General features: G+C 51.1%; 1 protein-coding gene across 5 annotated transcripts in view; it reads left to right on the plus strand.

The window, feature by feature from the left end:
- Window positions 1-4833: 4833 nt before the first annotated feature.
- The window catches only part of DLGAP2 (DLG associated protein 2), a 786545-nt gene continuing 768597 nt past the window's right edge, over window positions 4834-22781 (plus strand). For 2 of the 5 annotated variants that reach the window (XM_053900746.1, XM_053900745.1), the window contains exon 1: window positions 4835-5125. Coding sequence is in view for 3 of the 5 variants with exons in the window: in XM_053900745.1 (XP_053756720.1) it covers window positions 5108-5125 (18 nt within the window). In the remaining 2 variants the exon portion in view is untranslated. Of the gene's footprint in view, window positions 5126-22781 lie in introns of all 5 variants that reach the window. The other 3 variants (XM_053900749.1, XM_053900748.1, XM_053900747.1) reach the window with 2 other exon arrangements.

Consider the following 22781-nt stretch of genomic DNA (forward strand, 5'->3'; position numbering starts at 1 on the left):
CGTGCACCCAGGTGTCCACAGGTACTCCAGCACTAGGGGTGTGAAGGCCAAGGGGAGGAAGAGAGCCCGCAGACTGCTGTGGGGAAGACCCCTGCCCTCTGCTGTCCTCTTCCCCGCCGGTCCACTTCCCCCAGGTGGGTTTCTTCCCTGGGCACCCTGTCCAACCCCACTGAACCCTCTCTGTGGCCTGGATTTATTGTGTTCTCCTCTTCTTGAATTTACCTCTTTGGAAAATATATTCTCCAGAGTCTGTCAATGCAGGACACTGTTCAAGATGCTGAGAACATGTCGTGAATGGCCTGATGACAGCAGACAGGAGAGGATGAAGTGAGACACACAGCATATGTCACACGGACACGAGTGTGGGGGAGCGGATGGTCAGGAAGGTCGTGTGAGTCAGGCTGGGAGCAGGACTCGGTGGTAGCTGGGCAAAGATCACTCAGCAGAAGGGCAGCAATGTCCCTTGAGACTCTTGAGGGGGCAGAAGGACTGATGTCATCTGTCAGGAAAAAGGCCTCAGTGTTGGGACAAGACCCAGAGGGGATCATACTACTTTGCGTTCTCCAGCGAGGGAGGAAAACCATCAGCCCGGGAGAGCAGAGGTGTGATATCTGACATACATCTCACAGAGGGGCCTTGAGGAAGCAGGGAGACCAGTGTCAGCCATTGCAGTTAGAGGGACCTTGGTGGCCAGAGTCAGGGCGGCAGCATCCGGGCTCGCAGGAAGAAGTCCTCGGATTTCTGATCTATTCGACGACAGAACAAGAGATTTTTGTGTTGACCAGTGTGGGCTCTGAAGAGGAGAGTGACACATCTACACAATTTTGTTCGGGAAACTGGAAGGCTGCAGCCGCACTGAGGAGATGGGAAACATCCAAGAGGAGCACCCTTGGGTGGGGCCTGTGGGGTGGGACACATGAGGTCCGACGCTCACGAGACACAGAAATGTAGGCATCAGTTAAACAGCTGAACGGGACTTTCGAGTTCAGGAGATGGTGAGTCTTGTCCAAACCCACACAGTGTCCAGCACCAGGAGTGAACCCTGATGGGGCTCACTATGACTCTGGGTGACGATGGTCAGTGTGGGCTCATTGTTTTGACAGAGGCACCATCTGGTGGGGGTGTGGACAGTGGGGGGCTGTGGGGGGGCAGGCAGTACGTATGAAGTCTCTGCACCTTCCCCTCAATTTTGCTGTAAACCCGAAACTGCTCCAAGAAATAAAGTAAAACATGTTGGTGCAGGAGGAGGGGTGTGTGCGGGAATCATGTCCTCAAGGAGGCTGCATCCTGAACTTTTCCTTCTCTTTGGCAACATCCCCACCGGAGTTCAAGCCCACTCTGGACATGGTGGCTTTACAACAAAATCTCCCCAGAAACCAGAGTTTCCTCCTGTGCTAAGGTGATAATGTCTTTCACACCCAGACTTGAAAGAATTGATGACGACGTCAGCCTCCACTTTGCCACATGCAGCGTGTCTTCTGCCACCACCCTCGCTGCACCTGTTCCTATGTCACAGGACCCCAGGTCACCCATGCCCATGCAGGCTGACCACTCGGTGATCTCCCTGAAGTGCCATCGGCCCCTGTGCAGAGCCCAGCGTGGGATCATCACTGAGCCTCTTCTCCTCTCTTTCTCCCCCCTATAATGTGCCCGGGAAAACCAGCCAAAGATGTTCTCCCTGCAGCATTTCTGGCCTTCCCTGCCTTCATGTCTCCACCATCTCTCACTGGAATCTCCCCGGGTATTTAGACCGAGCTCCCCAATTCCACGCGTTCTTCCTCACTCTCACCTCCGTCCGTCTCTTCTCATTGCAGCCAAAATGTCTTTAAAACCCTCACTGCCACTCAAAACCAGTGAAGGTAATCCATCACTTTTGCAAACTAAAGTACGAAATTGCATGGTCATATCAATAGATGCAGAAAGGACATCTGACAAAATCCAATATTCGTTCATGATATAAACTCTCATCAGACAAGCAACTAAGGGGGACTTCTTCAACTTCATAAAGAGCATCCATGGAAACCCTGCGGCTAAGGTCATGTTAACCCTATGGTTAAAGGTGTCCCTCCCAACATTCTCTCTCACGTGGCACGGGACGGACTCCTGGCTCATACAGGAAGAAAAGGAAATAAAAGGTATGCAGATTGGGAAGGCAGAGATAAAACTGCTTCATCCACAAATGTCATGACTGTCGGTGGAGAGTATCTTTCCCCGCTCAAATGTGAGCAGGGATACAGGATAAAATTCAGAGACCTTAAGAGGTTTTCTAAACCCCGGACTCATTCTCCTCCCACTTTCACACCACTCTTTCTCTGCTCGCTTTGTCCCCCTCACTCTGACCGGTCAGAGCACCGACCCACCTGCCCTTCCCTCCACCTCCCTGCTCTTCCTCCTTCCTAGAGCCCCTTCCCTGCTCTGGTCCCAGGCTCTGGCACAAGCAGTCCTCTGGATTGTGGTTCTGCTGCACAGTCCCCAGCACTCACCCGCTGGCAGCCCAAACCCACTGCTCGGTCTTTCTAGAAGGTATAGGAGTTGCTCGGCCAGAGGAACCCGCACTAGGCCAGTGGGGATGGAACTGTAGGACTGGGGGATGGAAAGCAGATGAGCACATGTCCAGCCCTCCAAGCCATGGTCAAGCAGTTCTGAGTCTGGGGGATGGAAATCAGATGAACACAGGTCCAGCCCTCCAAGCCATGGTCGAGCAGTTCTGAGTCTGGGGGATGGAAAGCAGATGAGCACATGTCCAGCCCTCCAAGCCACGGTCGAGCAGTTCTGAGGTGCACTCCAGAGAGCTCCCCCAGGGACCCCAGCCAGACTGAGCCCCAGACGTCTACGGGGATGGCCGGCTAGATATCGTATCCTGTACACTTTCCCTTCCTCCCTGACGTGCTCTCTTCCAGCTTCCTGGACCAACCTCCCAAATAAACTACCTGCACCCGGATCCATGTCTCAGGACCTGCTTGCGGGTGAACCTGGGGCAAACTAACACTTGAACCCGACTGTGGCCTCCTCAAAGAGTTCTTCCCTGACACCCCACGCTGTAGGAGCTGCCCTTTTTACCTTCTCCACCAACACCCCACATCTGTCCTTCTGAGAAGCAGTTGAACAGCAATATCATTACAAATTACAATTTTAGGGGCGCCTGGGTGGCGTAGTCGGTTAAGCGTCCGACTTCAGCCAGGTCACGATCTCGCGGTCCGTGAGTTCGAGCCCCGCGTCGGGCTCTGGGCTGATGGCTCAGAGCCTGGAGCCTGTTTCCGATTCTGTGTCTCCCTCTCTCTCTGCCCCTCCCCTGTTCATGCTCTGTCTCTCTCTGTCCCAAAAATAAATAAAAAAAACGTTGAAAAAAAAATTAGAAAAAAATTACAATTTTAAAAACTGACGCCCTCCCTGGACCGCAAACTCCAAGGACCAGTGGCTGTTTCTGTGTTTGGCTCACGTACGGAGACATGACAGACACTCAGCACATTGTCGTTATTTTTGTCGTTGCTGTAGCATGAATGAATGAATACATGAATCTTGAAAAGAGGAACGGTTGGGGACAAATATGGAGAGGAGGGAAGGAAATTTTTTGTTAAAAAATTGATGTAGAATCTAGACTTCTGGTAGAGATTGGCACACATGATTCATGGGTTTTGACTGCAGAGACAAATTGGAAGATGCTAGAAACACTGCAGAGAAATGCGACTGTGAACAGGTTTCTCTGATTCATCTTGTATCCACAACCCTTGGCACTTGGAACTTTGCTGTCAAATAAAATGCAACGGATTAACAGGAGTGATCAGTTCTATGAAGAAGAACTCTTATGGAGACAGGGCTTTTGTTTAAAGGTCCTGGAATTTCTGGAAAAGGCTGGTTCATCCCTCTCCAAACATTTTTGATCACCTGCTTCCTTTTCTGGTCCCTGTCCATTTTCCTATGAACCTTCATCTTGCCGGCCTCACTGTTCTGGCAGCTCAGACTTGCCGACAACCCAGGGGGAGATGTGGAGGGGTGCGTTCTTTCAGAAGTGTTACAAGGGGCCCCCCTGACCTGCTCCAGGCACGTTACCGCAAGGGCGCAAAGGGGAGCAAGAACACTTGGCCTCCGGTTCCCAGCGGAGCAGGGAGGTCTCTGGCGGATGACCCTCCTTGACTGCCGGCCATCTGGTCTTGGAAAGGCATTCCCACGTATTTAATGAAGGTTTATCGAAATACGGCCAATGTCGCTCAGTTGTCCAGATCGCTCAGGTTGTCGATGCAACTTGTGCTGAATTAATCCTTCCTCCTCCCTTGGCCGCTGTCTTCTCGGTGTTGCTGAGAGCAAACGCACGGAGGCGGCCAGACCCCACGGATGATGCTCGCCGCTCTGCGCCCAGGTTTCCTACTACAGAGAAGGCTGTTCCTGGGGCCGCCATGGTGCACCCCGTCTTCCCTGCGGACACCACGCACAGTTACTGCACAGGACAGTGCGCCCACGGAGGGAGGAGGAGGCTCGGCTTCGGGGCACCCCCAGCCGCAGGACGGACACAACGGCGGCACACCCTGGCCAGCAGCTGGAGCACGCGTGTTCTCCCGAGTCCTCCCAGGCTAGGGAGCTTCTGGGTCCGGAGCCGACTTCACCTGGGCGCGCGTTCCTCCTCGGGACCCGGAGCGCGTGGTGCTGCTCGCCGGGGGCCGAGGCACGTGTGGGATCCGCGCGCTAACTTCGCGGCGCTCGGGCACTCTCCCGCGGGCGGCGCCGGAACCGCGGGACCGCCGGCCGAGCTCCTCGCGTCCGCAGCCCTCGCGGGCGCCCGGCGCAACAGGTGGCGTCCGGGGCGTGGCCTGCGCGCCGGCGGGCGGGGCGGGGCGGGGCGGCCGGGGGCGCGGCGCGCGGGCCTGGGCTCCCCCGGGCGCGGGCCTGGCCCCTCCCCAGATGCCGCCGCGCGCCGGCCGCCCCCCAGCGCGCCCGGCCTCCCCGGGCGCCCAGTGCGCAGGCGCCGGCGGTGAGCTCCGACCGTGCGCCGGGCTCGAGCGCGGTCGGAGCGCGCGGCGGCGGCGGCGGCAGCGGCCCCACGGACGGACGGGCGGACGGACGGGCCACGCGCCATGTCGCCCCGGACCTACTGAACTCTGAGCGCCCGAGGATGTCTGCGCTGAGGAAGGTGCGAACCGGAGGGTCTGGGCTCTGCGTGGGGCGCGGGCAGGGACCCCAGGGCAGCCTGGGCACGGGGTCCCGAGCTGCGCGGGCGGCCTCGTCCCTCGCTCGGGCTGGGCGCGTCGCCGGCGGTGGCCGGGGGTCCCCGGACCCTGGGCTCTCGGGGTGTGGGTGCGGTGCGGGCACCGCGGAGGCGGGACGGGCTGCGCTCGGCCGGCAAGCTGCGGGAGCCCGAGGAGGGGGCGGCGTCCGGCTCCCGCGGGGCAGCGGCCAGGGCACCGGGGCGCAGGGGGTCGCTGGTCAGGATTAGGGAGGGTCGGAGGGGGGGGGTGGGGGAGGCCGGGAGCCTGGGCTGCGCCTGCATGGGGCGCGGGCCGGGCTGGGCGGAGGGGCCACTTCTGCCGGGTCGCAGCGGCTGCAGCGCGGGGAGGGGGTGGCCGCCGCCCCGCTCTTCAAGTGGGAGCGCGAGCACCGGGCTTTTTTCGGGGCGGTTGCTAAGCGCGGAGCTCCCGGCGCAGGGTTTTGTAACCAAGCCTCCCCCGGCAGCGGCTGTTGCTGTTCTCGGCTCGCTCGCTAACGATCGCAGAGAAATAATGAGGATGTAATTATTGCATCCTGCGCTGCCAGGGGTGGGGGCGGCAGGCACGGGCTCTGCGTGCGCGGGCAGGTGGGGCCGGGCTGGGGAGGGTGCCCCAGCCCACCTGGCAGCCCTTCTTGCGCGTGCTGCGCCCAGAGGCTTGGAGCCAGCTGGACGGGGGGCCGGGGGCGGGGGGAAGGTTAGGAGAAAGAGTTAGGAGAGGTCGGGAGGGGGCCACCGGGCAGAGTGTCTCAGAGGTCAAGGAGGTCTGTAGATGGAGAGGGCCACGTGCAAAGGGGAGAGGGTGCAGGCGGAGAGAGAATAGGGCCCAAGTGGAGGCAGGAGATGTCTGCAGGTGGCGAGAGCAGAGGTCTGTGGGTGGAGAGGGGCGAGGGCACAGGTGGAGAGGGGAGGGGCTTGCAGGTGGAGAGGGCGCGCGTGGAGATGGGAGGGGGCGCAGGTGGAGAGGGGAGAGAGCCTGTGGGTGGCTGGAGATCTGCATGGGAAACTCCAAGCAGCCGCTCTTCCACACTTGTCAGCTGCTGTGATTCCAGCCGCCTGTGGTCTCTTCTGCCTAACGAATGGCGATCCTGGCCGGGGCTTGGAATCAGGAATTCGTGACTTCTCAGCCTGGGCTGTCTTGTATTGATTACAAATCAAGCGATGGGTAGCGAATGAATTCTTCGTTGGTGGTGTTAAGGCTGCGGGCGAGGGCTGGTGTGGTTTTGGAGCTCGGAATGTAAACTCAGTGGTTTGTCCCCTTGGAAGCCAAGGCAGGGGAGCTCAGAGGACTTCAGACAAGGACTTTTCTGGGGGCCTCATCCCTGGGGTCTTGGTTTTTTGCTGGCAGTGTGTCCTTGGGGAGCATGGCATGTGGTTGGAGCTCGGGGACCTGGTACTTATTTGCAGATGGTGAATTAAATTAGTTGTATTAGTGACTAGAGAATCCCTAGGCTCCCAGCACAGCCTAGGGGAGTCCATGCACCTCCTCCAGCGGGGACTCTCTTCCTCCAGTCACAAGGCTGACGTCACACACACCCCCTCTCCCCACTTTGGAAGGAGCCACATTTACATGTGAGGTTCATATGCCTTACAATGCCATTTTCATTTTGCTTCCTAAATAGTCTCAGGGTAAGGCAATAGGTAATAACTGAGGCAGAAAATGGTGAATTGATGAAAAACTGGTGATTGTTGGCAGGTCATGTTGTTATTCTTGTGTTCAAAAAATGCCATTAATCAGGGTTTTCCAGTAGCCAAATTGTCTTGTGCAGGCACTGGGTGACTCACAGACTTGGCTCCAGCAGTAATTGTGGAGCGTGTACCACGTCCTTTTAGATGATGTGACTTTTTCATTGCTTGGAGGAGAACAAATTGGAATATTTTATGCCTCACATCAGGGAACACGACTAGCCAGCACTGGGGAATACGGTCTGCTCGGGCACATCTGGGCAAAGTACGGACCTAATGAACGAAGGTGGGGGAGGAAGTCCTGTCCTAAAGCACACTGCCTGTTTCTAGAGCACTGCGGATGTCTTGTCCAGCTTGAGAAGGTCTGTAAAGCGTGGTTTACTGTCACCAATCACCTGTCAGGGGAGGCCCACTCTGTGTCTGTGAGCCTCTCTGCCCCTTCATGAACTCTCCTCCTGAAACCCTCTGTTCCTGGTGAAGAAGTCAGTAAGCCTTGAGTGACTTCCTCTAGTGATGTCACATCTGCAGGATCACTGTCAGTTACAGGGTACGCTGAGCGAGCCAGATACTGCCCCAGATGGTAATCCAAGGTGACCATGGATTCAAATGAGTGTTTTCTCACCACAGAGATGTTTGCTCAGAAAAGCTGTCTAAGCCAACTTTTCATTCTGTTAATCATGTATTCCCTTTCCTTCCAAGAAACTTGGTACTTACGCTAGAGTTGTCCAAAGTAGTTGTGCCCGAGACAGAAGGAAACATGTCTTCATTCACCACTGGTTTGGCATGGCTGATGTCCTGATGATTTAGGTGAATTAAAAAGCGTTTATTTTTATAGCATTCGGGACACTTTGCATTATATCTCCCCAGGGACAGAAATATGTCCTTCTATGGCACTCTCTTGCTTCTCTTATTTTTGTCTACTTTGTTTGTGAAATTGGGGGAAATTACAAATTAAATATTAAGAGCAAAAACATGCTTTGCAGCATTTGGGTCCCGTTGGATCCCAGATGTCCAGAACCACACCAGTTCTGAAACAAAAGTGTTCTCATATGATTAATATCATCAGAGGTTTTCTTATGTCTGTTTTTAGCAGATTATCTTACATCTTGTGCCTACGTGAGGAAGACTTCATGATTACTGAAGAAGCTCAGTGATGAATACTTGGAGTATAGATTTTGAAGGCAAAATAATTTAAAGTATTATTTATTGGCCCTTGGAATGGATATGCCAGGGTCATTCGGTGGATACAATAAAAAGAACTGTGATTCATCGTTTTGGACAGATGGGAGTCTCTTTAGAGCATTGCCAGTATGTTGGTTATAAGAGAACTATAGGCTCCCATACAGGAAGCTAGTGGGCCAAACACTTCGGGAACTTAAAAGTCCATGGGGCGCCTGGGTGGCGCAGTCGGTTAAGCGTCCGACTTCAGCCAGGTCACGATCTCGCGGTCCGTGAGTTCGAGCCCCGCGTCAGGCTCTGGGCTGATGGCTCGGAGCCTGGAGCCTGTTTCCGATTCTGTGTCTCCCTCTCTCTCTGCCCCTCCCCCGTTCATGCTCTGTCTCTCTCTGTCCCAAAAATAAATAAAAAACGTTGAAAAAAAAAAAAATAAGAGAACTATAGGCTCCCATACAGGAAGCTAGTGGGCCAAACACTTGGGGAACTTAAAAGTGCTTCTTCGTCCACCACGGTTTTATGGGTGTGTTGTGTCCTCTCACCGTGGTCCTAGCTGAACACCAGCTTCTCACATGTGTGTGCTCGTTCGGCGGGTGCTTGTGACAACAGCGAATGGGCCCGGTGCTCCGTGTTCACTCGTGACCAGAACAGTCGTGTGTAGGGAGCCGGCCTGTGTGCTCTGGGTGAAGAGGGTGGGGTTGCAGGGTGTACTGCCTCCCGCTTGCCTCCTGCATCTGCCCGTGGAAGAGCCCTGACGTTTCCAGCCCCCTCTCCCTCCCTGGGCGTCCCGGCTGGGCCAGGTCACAGATGTTGTCAGCATCCGTCTCCTTGGCTAGGCAAGTGGACATGGTGAGTGAAACCCTGTTCTTCTCTGTGAGCGCCAGTCCCGCGTGTGCTGGCTTCACCGGCTTCCGAAAAAGGTGCTGGCGGTGAGCCTCCCGTGGGCCCCTTGGCGTCTCCTGACTTTCAGGCCTGGAGCGGTGCCTGCCCGTTTCTCTGGCTGTTCCGACAATTCCCACCAAGCGCTTCAGAGAACGTGTCTCCCCGCGAGTGTTTGCCAGCGGATATCTAAACCGTCACATTGGACTTTGAGCTCTCTGTCTTTCTGGATGCATCTTGAAGGAGATAAACTCTCTAGACCAGCCTCTGTTGTACTTGCCATGCGGTGTGAATTCACCCTTCCGTGAGGCCATCTATTTCCTTTGGAGGGTCCCCTGTGCCCACTTTGAGGGCTTGGCTGGGGTGGTCTGCCCTCTGTTTAGAGGCGGGCTCCCCGTGGCCTAAAGGAAGTCACAGCCCCGGCCCTGCCTCAGGAGTAAGAGCATCCCTGTGGAACTTGACCTTTCCTTTGAGCCCAGAAGTGGCATATGCATTGTGAGGAGTGGGAAACTTTAGGAAGCCAAGCTAAAAAGATGTGGGCCCTGGAGTCCTTGCCATAAACTCACAACCTGGAGGGGTGGCCTCTCTGAAAAGGAAGCCACCTTGCAGGGAATACCAGTCTGCGAGGGACAGCAGGGCTCTGGCTGTGGGTGGAGACCACTTGGTCTCAAGAGCGTATTGTGCATGAGGCGTCATTACTGCTTGATATTCGGTTATATAAACCAGGAAATCTACCCCAGTTTGAATTGGGTTTTCTGTCCCTGACTACAAGATGAGATGTGAGGATTTTTTAGTTTCTCCAAAATGTCTACGTTAAAGCTTTCCTTGTGGTGTAAGATTGGTCCATGTTGAGGTGATATTTTTGTCTGATAGACCCTTTCATGTGTATCCACGGGAAAAAAAAAAAAAAGAAAGAAAATCTTTGCCAAAGAGGAGTAAGCCTTTTCAGTCATCCCATCCATAAAATTGCAGCAAATATTTTAAGAAGTAACTTTGTAAATGTAATTGGTCATAATCTTTACGATGATGTACATACTCTGCACAAAAACAGCCGTGCTGCAATGATCCCTTTGGGGTCCATAGAGAACATAAGCCGGGCAAATAAGCTCATCCTCTCGTGCTTAAGGAACGTGGGTCCTACTGATTTCGCTTGGCACCGACCGACAGCGTCCATGTGGGCAGTGTACATGGTGGTGAAGAGTGCGGGCTCTGGAGTCTCACCTGCTGGGCAGCCCAGGGCCAGTTGATTTGACTTCAGTCTATGGCAGTCCTTTGTCCCTAAGAGAGGGACAGACGCAAGTGACTCTGTGGGGCTGTCCTGACGTTTGAAGGAATTGATGGCCGTAGAGCACGTAGAACGGTGTGCCGTAAGCGCTCGGCGAGCGTTGACTGTTTGCGTCACGAAGTCACAGTGGAGCCCGGTGTGCACCATCCTCTGTTGGGTGCAATCAAGCGACTCTCGGAGTTCCCATAACCTAGGTATTTATTATTTCTACTCTTACTTGTGTATCTATTTTGCTGCTTACTTCCAAAACGTTTTCACCTGAGTTAACCACAAAAGACAAGGCCAAAATACTGATAGACAATGAGAGCAAACAAGCGTGGCAACTACGAAGGTTCACATGATTCTTTGGGCATACAATTTGACTGAGTTTCCTTTTTACCAAGTCAACGAAAACCAGAAAATACAGGACCTCACATGATCACCTCATGGGCTGGACTCGGCATACTTGTTTTTCAGTGAAGAAAGTATCGTCCTTAGCGCTAAATCACGATGTTCTCCTGGTAGACTTTACAGCGAGGGTTTGAGGTTGTGCCAGATGTAAGAGTTGTACAGATACAGAAGTGTTTTCATGAGTGCATCTTTCAGTAGACCGTGAAAGACGTGGAAAGCAGAATGTACAGACCTGACCTACAGGAGGCCACAGTGACCTCCTCCAGTATTTCCATGTTGTCTCCATGACCAGAGGAGAGGTGTGGGTTCAGGAGCCGTGTCTGCCTGACTTTGCCTCATGCCCTAACCTGCTGTAGTTTAGTGTTTGTGGGTTGAATATCCTGTGGACATCTCAGGTTTCTTAGCTCTTCCGTATCTTCATACCTGCATAGACATGCCCAGTGAACATGTCTTAGTCAAAGATGAGGGACCGTGTTGTCCAAATGTGACCCCAGGTGAATGGGGTCATCGTGGGTATGGTCTCCAACCCCAAGGCCACTTCCTGTCTCTGTCCTCCCCCCACACTTTGGGGAGTGGTACTCAGTCTCCACGTAAGAGCTTAGAAGCCATTGTGGTAACTTTCCTGACCCTGTGACATCGGCTAGGTAACTCTCCCTGTGCATCTACTATTATAGTAAACCTCACATTGCACTGTGATTAACCCTTTACTTCCCTTTCAGAATGACAGCTTTTGAAGGAGGATGCTGGTCTCATGCATCCTTGCCTCCCCATCTATCTAGCTATCTGTGACGGTGCCTGAAAGCGCAATGGGGGGACCCAGCCTGGCACAACGGGTGTCCCAGATCTGACCTTATGTCTCTTTCTCTTCCTTCGTCCCCATGGCTCCTCCCATGGGTTTTGAGGCTCTGTTGTCAGATCCCGTCACTGCTTGGTTTCCTCTTTCCTGACTTGGCCATGAGCAGAATGATTCCAGGCTTCTGTCCACACTTAACCATTGTTTCTTTTGTGTGCTGTCCTCGATTTATCCTTTCAGATCTCCTTGAACTGCAGCTTCCCCGTTGACGGGTTCTTTCGATGCTGGAAGCAAGTTATCCCTGTGGTTCTTGGTGCCTCTCTTCGGGATTATTTCATGGAAGACCATGCTTTGTGCTCCTCATGCTTCCATGTGCCAGTTGCCCAGCTCTGTCCATGGTGTGGAGGAGAAGCAGTGCACAGGGGGGATCTGAACCACCCCCCCTACGGTTTACAGAGCGTTTTAGGTCCTATCGCTCAATAGATGTTTGAGTAAGTGAATCCACAACCAGTTACCTCCTTGGTGCCCTGCAGGAGAGGCTCCATCCTCTTTTCTCAGAGGGTATGAGGCTGATCAAGCTGGGGAATTTACAAACACATCAGTAGATGGCTTATCTTTTTCATTTGACAAAATACTGAAACTTTTGGCTCTTTGAAAATAATTTCCATTTTTCTGACATTCTTTGTAGTTGGCAGTTTCTGAACAAAACTTTTGAGCATCTGTTTGCTGACTCGTAAGTGTGGAATATATATAGTGTGATAACTTAGAGATTTTCATAAACAGTTGAATATTGCTTCTTCAAACTTCCATTGTGGCTATTTTAGCATAACCTTCCTGGCTGTATGATCTAACGTTCTAGGTCATCACTGTCATTAGATTCAAAAGTTTTATTTTTGTTGCGAAAGACAGATTGTATAGGTATTTCGAGCCACCGAACAGTATATTTTAGCGTTCAATTTATCCACTTGTTTCTCTAATGATATTTTATTAACAGTCACAGCACTCATTTAAAACAAAAACTTCTTTTGTGTATAACTAGTGCCAGCAATTTCACCTCTGGGAACATGTCCTAAGAAAATAGTCATGGATTTATAGGAAATTACCTAAGCGATGTTCACTCCAGCTTTGTTTCATAGTCAAATGTTGGAAAACAGGAATACTAAGACATTAGATAGATTCGCTATGTTACCGTCGCGGGACAGAAAAGTCAACACCCGTTAAGACGAAAGTGAGTACTTGGGACCACAGAAAGGCGTCCGTGGCACGTCAAGTGAAGAAGGCGGATTAGGAGGAGCGGGGACACCGTCGCCCCGTGTCCCGGAAGCGTCCCTGGCCTGAGCAGAGAAAAAGGATGGGAAGGACGCGCAGCGGCCCCGGTGGGGGCCGCGCCTCGCCCCTTCTCAGCTCTGGTGTTGTGAGAGGGGCGGCTGCCCACTGCGATCTACGATCTACGCCGCAGACCCGTCCGACTCGGTGAGCCCTCCGGGTCGCTGTCCTCGCCCCGCGTTTCTCTGCTCATGTCGGACCCCTCTGCCCGGTTCCAGGCTGGGCCGTGTCCCGCCGTCGGGGCCTCAGCTCAGCCCTGGCCCCTGCCCCCGTGCTCCCGGACCCGGCGGTCACCCCTCCCCGCGCGGCGCCCTGTCAGGGAGTGCTCCCTAGTTCCCGTCCGACGCGCTGTGAGTTCTTTATTTTGGGGCGTTTGTCCCCGGCCTGTGACAACCAGCAGTGCCGAGTCCGTGCGGAGCGCGTGACACACGGACCCGTCTTCCCTGCTCTGGTCCCGGGAGGTCGGCGCCCGCACGTGGTGCATGAGGAGACCCGGGCAGGGAGGGCAGGTGACGTGCCGAGGGTCACACGTGTGGTGTGGCGGAGCTGGGGAGCTGGACGCTTCCCGCGTGCCTCTGCTGGAATATCAGCTCTGCGAAGGTAGGGGGTGTGTGAGGGGACGGGGTCACAGTGTGAGGGGACGGGGTCACAGTGTGAGGGGACGGGGGTGTGTGAGGGGACAGGATTGGAGGGGACAGGGTCCTGTGAATTTTGGTCACCGCGGTGTCCCAAGCCCCTAACATGCCCTGTCCCCTGCTGCTCCTTCCGTGTTCGTTGACAGGTGAATACTGATCAGAGCTCTGACTGTCGTCCGTGATGCCACCTAGGTTGATGATCTCTTGGTTTCTCTTTTTCTGATTGTATCAGAATGTGTTTGGCCTCGGGTGACAGTCCCACACAGAATGACTGAAACAGGACGTGTGTCTCTCTTGTCACAAGGGGTGGTGGGCAGCATGTCACCAGGGATCCTGCTTTGTGCCTGTCCTGTTTGGGGTCTTCACTGTGTAGGTCTGAGCCTGAATGGTGAAGGTGGCTGTCACTCCCAGGTGTGACCACAGCTGGTGGGAGGAGAGGACTGGCCCCCGCGTTGGGGACCCCACCAACCGCTGTCACAAAGTGACAGTGTTCGTTAGCTCTGTGGCAGAGCTTGGCTTCTAGCTCAGGTCAGGTCAGAACAGGGTTCCTGGTCAGTGAGTGCTTTCCCCAGACCGCGGGTTCTGGACCCAGGTTCTCTCTGTGGCTCTGCTGTCCTCACTCGAGGCTTCCAGGGTCTCTGTGCTCATGTAACCAGGAGAGCGAGGCACCCGGAGGACCTCGTGGGGCACAGCTGGGGGGCAGGGCCTCAGACCACCTGCCACCTCTCCTTCCCCTTGGCCTCTGTCACCTGCCAGGTCGCTTGCAAGGTTGGCGGTGGGTGCAGAGCCCTGTGGGGCCAGAAAGAGGAGGAAGTTTTTGTGATCAGCTGACCACTTTTGAGACCCCTTCCTTGCTTCATTTTTCTGACTGAAGAGACCTTGCCTGGAGGGTTTCCGGAAGATTTGACCTCTTCTCCAGGCTCCTCTGGACCAGTTACTGGAGAGAATGACAGGGCCATCGCTTGGATTAACATCAACCCTACCCATCGTGGGGTGGGCTGCACCTGGCTGCTATGAGGGTACATGGGGGAGGTTGGGGGGGGGGGGAGCTGGTTTCCCCCAGAAACCAGGAAGGCGGGTGGCTGTTCTGTGTTCTATGCACAGCCTCAAATACACTGCTCTTCTGACTCGATAGCTTCTCCACATAACACTTGCATAGTAGAATAGTAGAATTCTTAGAGGAATTAGAGGAATTCTTGATGCGTCTGTCCAGTAAAAGATTGCAAGTAGGGAACGATAGGCCCCCCGTGAAAAGCCACTAACGCCACAGGACCTAGCCTGTCATTGGTCAGCGATCATATGATCATTCACCAGTGGATTTACCAGTTAGAGTTCTCTGCTCTCAAGTACCGGAAATAAATCCCTGCTAATTTAAGCAGGAGAGAACCCACTGGAAGGACCTGGACAGGTTTACAGACCTAAGAAAAGCTGAGAATCAGGCTTCAGGAAGACAGGAGCCTTGGCCGCTCACTGGCAGGATCTGTGGGACCCCATCACAGCCTAGTTGTCAGCATGGAGCTTCCGTGCAGCTACCCCGGGGCACATGCAGGCCCCTGGATTGGGGTGGCTGCGGACCATGCGGAACGCCGGCCAGGCAAGTGCATCTTGTCCTATTCTTTGCAAGGAGAAGACCTGGCCTTTGCCCATAAATCACCGGAGTCCAAACTGCGGAGAAGGTGAGACCCCTAAGATCTTGTACCGCTTACGACACATAGCTACATAGGTACCTTGGGTCGAATGAGGGTGAGCAGTGACACGTGAGGAGTGTCACTAAGGACGCCTTGGATTACTGGCAGCACTGCACAGTCTCTTCCTTTGGCTCTGCCTGTGAGCTTTCGTTCTAGCACTTTAGAATTTCCCTTTATTTTATTTTATTTTGTTTTATTTTATTTTATGTATTTTTTAAATGTTTATTCATTTTTGAGAAACAGAGACAGTGCGAGTGGGGAAGGGGCAGAGAGAGAGACACGCACACAGAATCCGAAGCAGGTTCCAGGCTCTGCGCTGTCCCCACAGAGCCTGACCTGGGGCTCGAACACACGAACCACGAAATCATGCCCTGAGCTGAAGTCGGACACTTAGCCAACTGAGCCACCCAGGGGCCCCAGAGTCTCCCTCTATTTTAGATGTAGGCTATTCTTTGTAAAGTATGTAGGGTCTTCTCGGGGAGCAAGAACAGGCAGAACCCAGGGGCCAGTGTCTTATCGTCAACCTCAGTAACGTGTTTGCTTGGCTGCCAGATGCTGTTGTCTCTTGCATTTCTACCGCTTTTTGAAACCTCTACTATGATGTAGGCTCTCCTCTCCCTTAGCTGGTGGAGAAATTGGAGGCTAGCTGGGTGACATTCATACATTCTCTTTTCTTTTTCCAGTCACTGGATAATTTAGGGTAAACATTTAGAAATTTTAGAGAAGCACGTATTAATGACTTAAAAGTTACCAATAATTCCATGACCTAGAAACAATCACTGTTTTTGTCTTACATGCTTCCTTCCCATCTTATTATTTTTTAACTTTATTTTTTTCCAAGTTTATTTATTTATTTTGAGACAGAGAGAGAGGGACGGGTAGAAGAGAGACAGTGGGGGAGGGGCAGAGAGAGAATGAGAGAGAGAGAATCCCAGGCAGGCTCTGTGCTGTCAGCACAGAGTCTTGATGTGGGGCTCAAACTCACGAATGGTGAGATCATGATCTGAGCCAAGATTAAGAGTTAGACGCTTAACCCACTGAGCCACCCAGGTGCCCCTATCTTACTGTTTTTTAAATCAAAATTGGGAGCTATAGCATGTTTTTCACTTCATACTCTTTTCTGAGACTGTGCCCATATTTTCAAAACATTTTTTGAGTTGATTTTATTTGAAGTGTAGTAATCCAGTGTGCAGTGTTATTCAGATATTCCCCTGTTGTTAAAGTGGCTTTCCAAAATTTTTGGCCATTATGTTGCTGTTAATAGCTTTTCTGATCTTTTCTGGAAATCTAGGTAATTTTCCTCTAGTAAATTCCCAGAAAATGAATGATTGGATTAAAGGGTGCATGTAGTTGATTCGGGCTGCTGTGACAGATTACCACAAGCTAGTGGTTTAAAATAGACGTGTGTCCTGTCGCATTTCTGGGGACCAGAAGTCCGAGATGGAGGCATCCCCGAGCTGTGCTCCCTGCACAGACCCCCTCACTCCGGTCTCTGCCTCTGTCTTCATGTGGCTTCTTGTCTGTGACTCCTGTTTCTCTCCAGTCTCTCTCTTTGAGAGACTCTTGTCATCGGATCTGGAACCCACCCGGATGACCCAGGAGTGTTGCCTCATCTTAGGGTCCCCAGTGTAATCACACCCTCAGAGATGTGCTTCAAAATGAGGGCAGGCTACCAGTTTCCAGCCAGTGGAGGCCTCTCCCTGCAGAGCCGAGTACCCCCACCAGCCTGGGCCTGAGTGCTCAGCACATTCTGGGAAAAGGGGGCAAGCATGTGCTGACTGTGGCTCAGGACAGGGCTGTGCAAGTTTAAGAGCCCTGAGAGCCAAGGGAAGGAACATCAGAAAAGTTCGGTGCTCACCATGCTGAGCTTGGTAGCACGTTGATCTCATCCTTAATGGGCTAATATCCTTTATATATAAAGATTATTTTCATGGGTGCATAAAAATGGGCGAGGAGGGGCGCCTGGGTGGCTCAGTCGGTTAAGCATCCGACTTCGGCTCAGGTCATGATTTCATCGTCCGTGAGTTCGAGCCCCGCGTCAGGCTCTGTGCTGACGGCTCAGAGCCTGGAGCCTGTTTCCGATTCTGTGTCTCCTTCTCTCTGACCCTCCCCCGTTCATGCTCTGTCTCTCTCTGTCTCAAAAATAAATAAACATTAAAAAAAATTTAAAAAAAAATGGGTGAGGATTAGCAGGAAGTTAATAAAGGAGTTCATGGTGTCAATAAGCATTCAAGAATGGTCAAACTCACTAACAAAAGGTCACAAAAAGGTAAATTCAAAATCACTCTTTTAAACTCGCAAAATAGGTTATTATTTTAAAAATAATTAATGGCCACACACTTTCAATATTTGATTATCAGGCATCTGAGCATGAGCCCATTCGTTTGTATGCCTTCAGCTTTCCCAAAATACCCCCGTGGGGCATTTTTATCTGCCAAGTGTGCCGTCCCTAACGCTCGCTTTCCCCTGCGCTCCACAGCTGATCAGAGAACACTGTGTTCCGACTTTATAATGAAATGTAGATTTCCTGTTTCAAAAGGCTGAATGGGATAGCATTTTTTTAAGAAGAACTCAAGCTGGCTAAATTTAGTGTCTGAAAAATGTCCAGCCCCAAAATAGACCTTTTCCGAACTGTCGGACGGGCTGCACTGTCTTCTTGATGGACAAGGTGAGCCGGAGAAGGTGCTGGAGCCTGGAAGTTCGGTCCTCCCGGAACCTCAGCTGGCAGACAGGTGCTGTTAGTGATGCTGATGGTGTCCCGGCCACCGCGCCCTGGAAGGATCTGTGTGCTGTGCAGTCTTGTCCCTTCCCATAGTTTGTGACACAAATGTCTGGTGGGATACAAGCTCCTGACTGTTTCTGGTTCCTGTTCAGGGGTCTCTCTCCTGCCCCATTCTTTGACTTGCCAGCTCAGCGTCCTCCCTACTCGTCCTCGCTTTCTGTTGTGAAGACTTTAAAAATTTTTTTTTTAACATTTATTTATTTTTGAGACAGAGAGAGACAGAGCATGAACGGGGGAGGGGCAGAGAGAGAGGGAGACACAGAATCGGAAGCAGGCTCCAGGCTCTGGGCCATCAGCCCAGAGCCTGACGCGGGGCTCGAACTCACGGACCGCGAGATCGTGACCTGGCTGAAGTCGGACGCTCAACCGACTGAGCCACCTGGGCGCCCCTCGTAAAGACTTTTAAAAAGGACCTGTAAGGTTTCAAACACACCAGCTCTTTTCTGGATTTCCTAACTCACTCCTGATCTTTAGGGCAAGTTTAAAATTCTGCTTCATCTGACATTCTCGAGCTTCTTATTTCCTCCCGATGCACTTCACTCACTGGCCGTCCTTTGTGAAACGCGTTGTGTCGAGTCACATGCTGCAGTCAGAGAGGATCGTGAGGCCCGGTCCTTGCCTTCCAGAGGGTCCCAGTCTGGTGGGAGCCATGGAAACGGGATAGCAAGTACCGCTGGTCCTTGAATGGCGCTCAGCGATGGCATCTGATGCAGACAGCTGGTGCAGGGACCCCAGGGGGTCAGGTGCGCGCGGGGCCTGCTGAGCATCTGTCTGGGATGCATCTGGTGTGGTCGCGAGGGAACGTGGGCTGAGGCTGCAGGTGTGTGCCCAGAGCTGTGCCACCTGCCGGTCTTCCTGCTTTCACGCTCTGGGCCCGTTCATTCAGCAAGAAACCCAGCAGATGCCACTGTAAGGGGGACTGGATCTCCTTTTGAAGTGTATGAGTGGGGGCTGCAGTGGTGGCCAGCAAGCGTGGGATCCATGAAGACCCACCCAGCCTCTGGCAGCGGACCCTGAAGGGTCAGGCAGATGTGGACTTTGACGGGTGGCAGGTACCTCAGGGCTAAGCCTCTGTGGAGTGGGATGCTGGCTGGCTGGGTCCCCTCGTCCCACAGCCCAGAGTCGCCCCGCTGTTGGCCTCCCTGCATGCAGCCTGCCTCTTGGGCTTCTCAGGACGGTCTTCCTCTCGAATATTGCATTTCTTTGTTCAAGGAGACTCCTGCTTACCTTGTTTCTCAAGGTTATTTTTAGAAATATAGGCAAAAGCCACAGTCACTCCACTCTGATTGTCTTCTCCTGAACCCCCACCTTAGAAGAGCACAGACTGCAAGCTGAGAGTGCGTGTTTAACTTGACTTATCTGGGTCAAGTGTTATCATGCCTCTCTTGCAAACATGCAAACAGTGTCTTTGGAGAGTTGGAGGCCTTTACAGTGTGGGACACAAACCAGAAAACTTAGTCCGGGAGCAGGGGTGTAGCCGAGGACCTGTGACTGCAGCGGGGAGAGGTTTCCCTATGTGCTGCAATGTTCCCCCGTGGGTCAGAGTAGGGACTTGCCACGTGCCTCTCGGGAGGAACAGTGAGTGACAGCAGGGCATATTAGGCTCGGTGTTTTTTCCTTTTTTTAATTTGAGTATAGCTGACACGCAATGTTAATTAGCGTCCGATGTACAACATAGTTATTGGACAGCTGTATGTCACGCTGTGGCCACCTCAAGTGCAGCTGAGTCTGTCAGCATAGACGTTCCAGCGTCACTGACTGTGTTCCCCGTGCCGTGCCTTTCTGCCCCCCCCGCCCTAACTTACTCGTTCCAGAACTGGAAGCCTGTACCGCCCACTCCTCTTCATCCATTTTGTTCATCCCCTCAACCACCTGCCCTCTGGCAACCATCAGTTTCTTCTCTGTATTTGTAGGCTGATTCTGCTTTTTGATTGTTCAGTTCTTTGTTTTTTTTTTTTTTAAGATTCCACATATGTGTAAAATTGTATATTTGTGTTCCTTAGACTTATCTCAGTTAGCAGAATACACTCCAGGCCCATCCGTGTTGTTGCAGATGCCAAGATATCATCCTTTTTTATGGCTGAGTCATATTCCGTTGTGTGTGTGTATGTATATCATACTTTTATCCATTCATCTGGTGATGGATAGTTGGGCTGCTTCCATATCTTGGCTATTGTAAATAATGCTGCTATAAACATAGGGGTTGTGTATCTTTTTGGATTACTGTTTTTGTTTTCTTTGGGCAGATACCAAGTAGTGGAATTGCTGGATCATGGGGCATTTCTGTTTTTAATTCTGAGGAATCTCCATACTATTCTCCAGAGCGGCTGCACCAGTTTGCATTCCCACCAACAGTGCACGAGGGTTCCCCTTTCTCCACAGTCTCATCAACACCTGTTGTTTCTTGCGTTGTTGATTTTAGTCATTCTGACAGGTGTGAGGTGGTGTCTCATTGTGGTTTTGATTTGCGTTTCCCTGATGAGGAGTGATGTTGAGCATCTTTTCATGTGTCTGTTGTCCATCTGTTTGTCTTCTTTGGAAAAGTGTCTATTCATGTCCTCTGTCCATTTTTTAATTGGATTATTATTTTGGGGTATTGAGATGGATGAGTTCTTTATATATTTTAAATATCAACCACTTATTGGATATATCATTTGCAGATATCTTCTATCCAGTTGGTTACTTTTTCATTGTTGGTTTCCTTTGCTGTGCATAAGGTTTTTATTTTGGTGTAGTCACAATAGTCGAATTTTGCTTTTGTTTCCCTTGCCAAAGGAGACATATCTAGAAAAATGTTGCTACAGTTGATGTCAGAGAAATTACTGCCTCTGCCCTCTTTAGAAGTGTTATGACTTCGGGTCTCACATTTAGGTCTTTAAATCCATTTTGAGTTTGTGTATCATGTAAGAAAGTGGTCCAGTTTCATTTTCCTACATGTTGCTGTCTTGTTTTCCTAATATCACATGTTGAAGAGACAGTCTTTTCCCATTGGATAATCTTTACTGCTTTGTCAAAGACTAATTGACCATGGAAGCGTGGGATTATTTCCTGGCTCTCTGTTCTATTCCATTGATTTATGTGACTGTTTCTCTACCAGTGACATAGTGTTTTGATCACTACAGCTTTGCAGTATTTCTTGAAATCTGTGACTGTTTTCTTCTTTTTTTTTTGTTTTGTTTTGTTTTTCAGATTTTTCTTTCTCAGCATTGCTTTGAGCCTTTTGTGGTATTTTGTGGTTCCATACCAATTTTGGTATTATTTGTTCTGGTTTGTGAAAAATGCTTTCATCTTCTGATAGGGATTGCGTTGATTCTGTAGATTGCATTGGGTATTATGGACTTTTTACCAGTATTAGTTCTTCCAGTCCATGAACATTGGATGTCTTTCCATTCTTGTCACCATGTTTGTCAGTGTTTTATAACTTTCAAAGTATAGGTCTTTCACCTCTTTGGTTAAGTTTGTTCCTAGGAATTTTATTTTTTGGGGGGTGCAATTGTCCGTGAGATTGTTTTATTTCTATTTCTGCTACTTCATTATTAGAGTATAGAAACTCAACAGATTTCTGTATGTTAACTTTGTGTCCTGCAACTTTGTTGAATTCTTTAATTCCATAGTTTTTGGTGGAGTCCTTAGGGTTTGCTATGTAAGTCATCTGCAAATAGCGGAAGTTTAACTTTTCCTTACCAATTTGAATGCCTTTTATGCCTTTTTGTTGTCTGGTTGCGGTGGCTAGAACTTCCAGTACTGTGTTGAATAAAAGTGGTGAGAATGGGAATCCTTGTCTTGTTCCTGATTTTAGAGGAAAAGCTTCCAGTTTTTCTCCATTGAATGTGATATTCGCTCTGGGTTCATCATAGATGGCCTTTATAACATTCAGGTGTGTTTTCTCTAAACCAACTTTGTTGAGAGGTTGTTTTTTTTTTTTTTTCTTTAAATCGTGAACAGATGTTGAATTTTGTCAATTTTTTTTTCTGCATCCCATGAGGTGGTCATGTGTTTCTTTTATCCTTTATTTTATTAATGTGTTGTATCACACTGATTGATTTGAGGATATTGAACCATTCTTGCAACCCTAGAATAATCTTACTGGATTGTGGTGAATGACCCTTTTCATGTATTGTTGGATTGAAGTCTCGGTGTTCTTTAGTGTTACTTCTGGGTGAATATGGCCCAATTTATTTATACTGAAGCTTTCTCTGTAGGAAAATGGGGGCATTCAATGCCTGGGAAGAAAAAAGTTATTTAAATCGTCAGTATGTTCAGTAAACATTTCCTTGTAGGAAAGAAGAGTCAAGAATATCTGTGAGATAGCAGGTGTCACTGAAGGTCTTCAGAAATTATGGGCAGGTCTGCGAGGAGTGAGAAGTTCTAGGTGAGGCAACCCCAGAGGAATAGGGAGGGTGGAAGGTGCTCACAAAATTGAAGGGAGTCACGGAGAGAGAATAGAGGAGATTAGTACTTGGTGCAGTCAGCATATGAGCCCAGAAGCTTCTTTGAGATCTTTGTTCATCTGTTCAAATATTGTAGGCATAAAGAATTTATCAATGCACCAGATGGAGATTTACCAGTTTTTAAACATGGTTGTGTGACCTCTAAGATGATCCAAGATAATAAAATGAGATAAATAATCGTTATTTCCCTTGAGGTATCTGTAGATGAATGATGGAGAAAGCATGGCAAGTTGTAGGGTCTGCTGCAAATGAGGGACAGTGGCCCTGTCCGTGTGACTGTGAGGGGGGTGAGCATTTCAGGACTCCTGAGAGCCAGAGCTATGGAGACGGTACCGTATAGACTTTGATTCCCTGTTTAAAGTGATGCCCCAGTAACAGCCTTCATTGTTTCCAGCCCTCTTCCTGAGGGGCGGGCTCAGTGCCCCAGTGAGCTGCTGCCCTCAATCCCTGGTGCTGGGAGGAGATGGTCCTGAGCTATGGCATGAGTGCGTCAGGA

This window comes from Panthera pardus, unplaced genomic scaffold, assembly GCF_024362965.1.
Source record: "Panthera pardus isolate Hobbes unplaced genomic scaffold, ASM2436296v1 HiC_scaffold_13, whole genome shotgun sequence".
Lineage (NCBI taxonomy): Eukaryota > Metazoa > Chordata > Mammalia > Carnivora > Felidae > Panthera > Panthera pardus.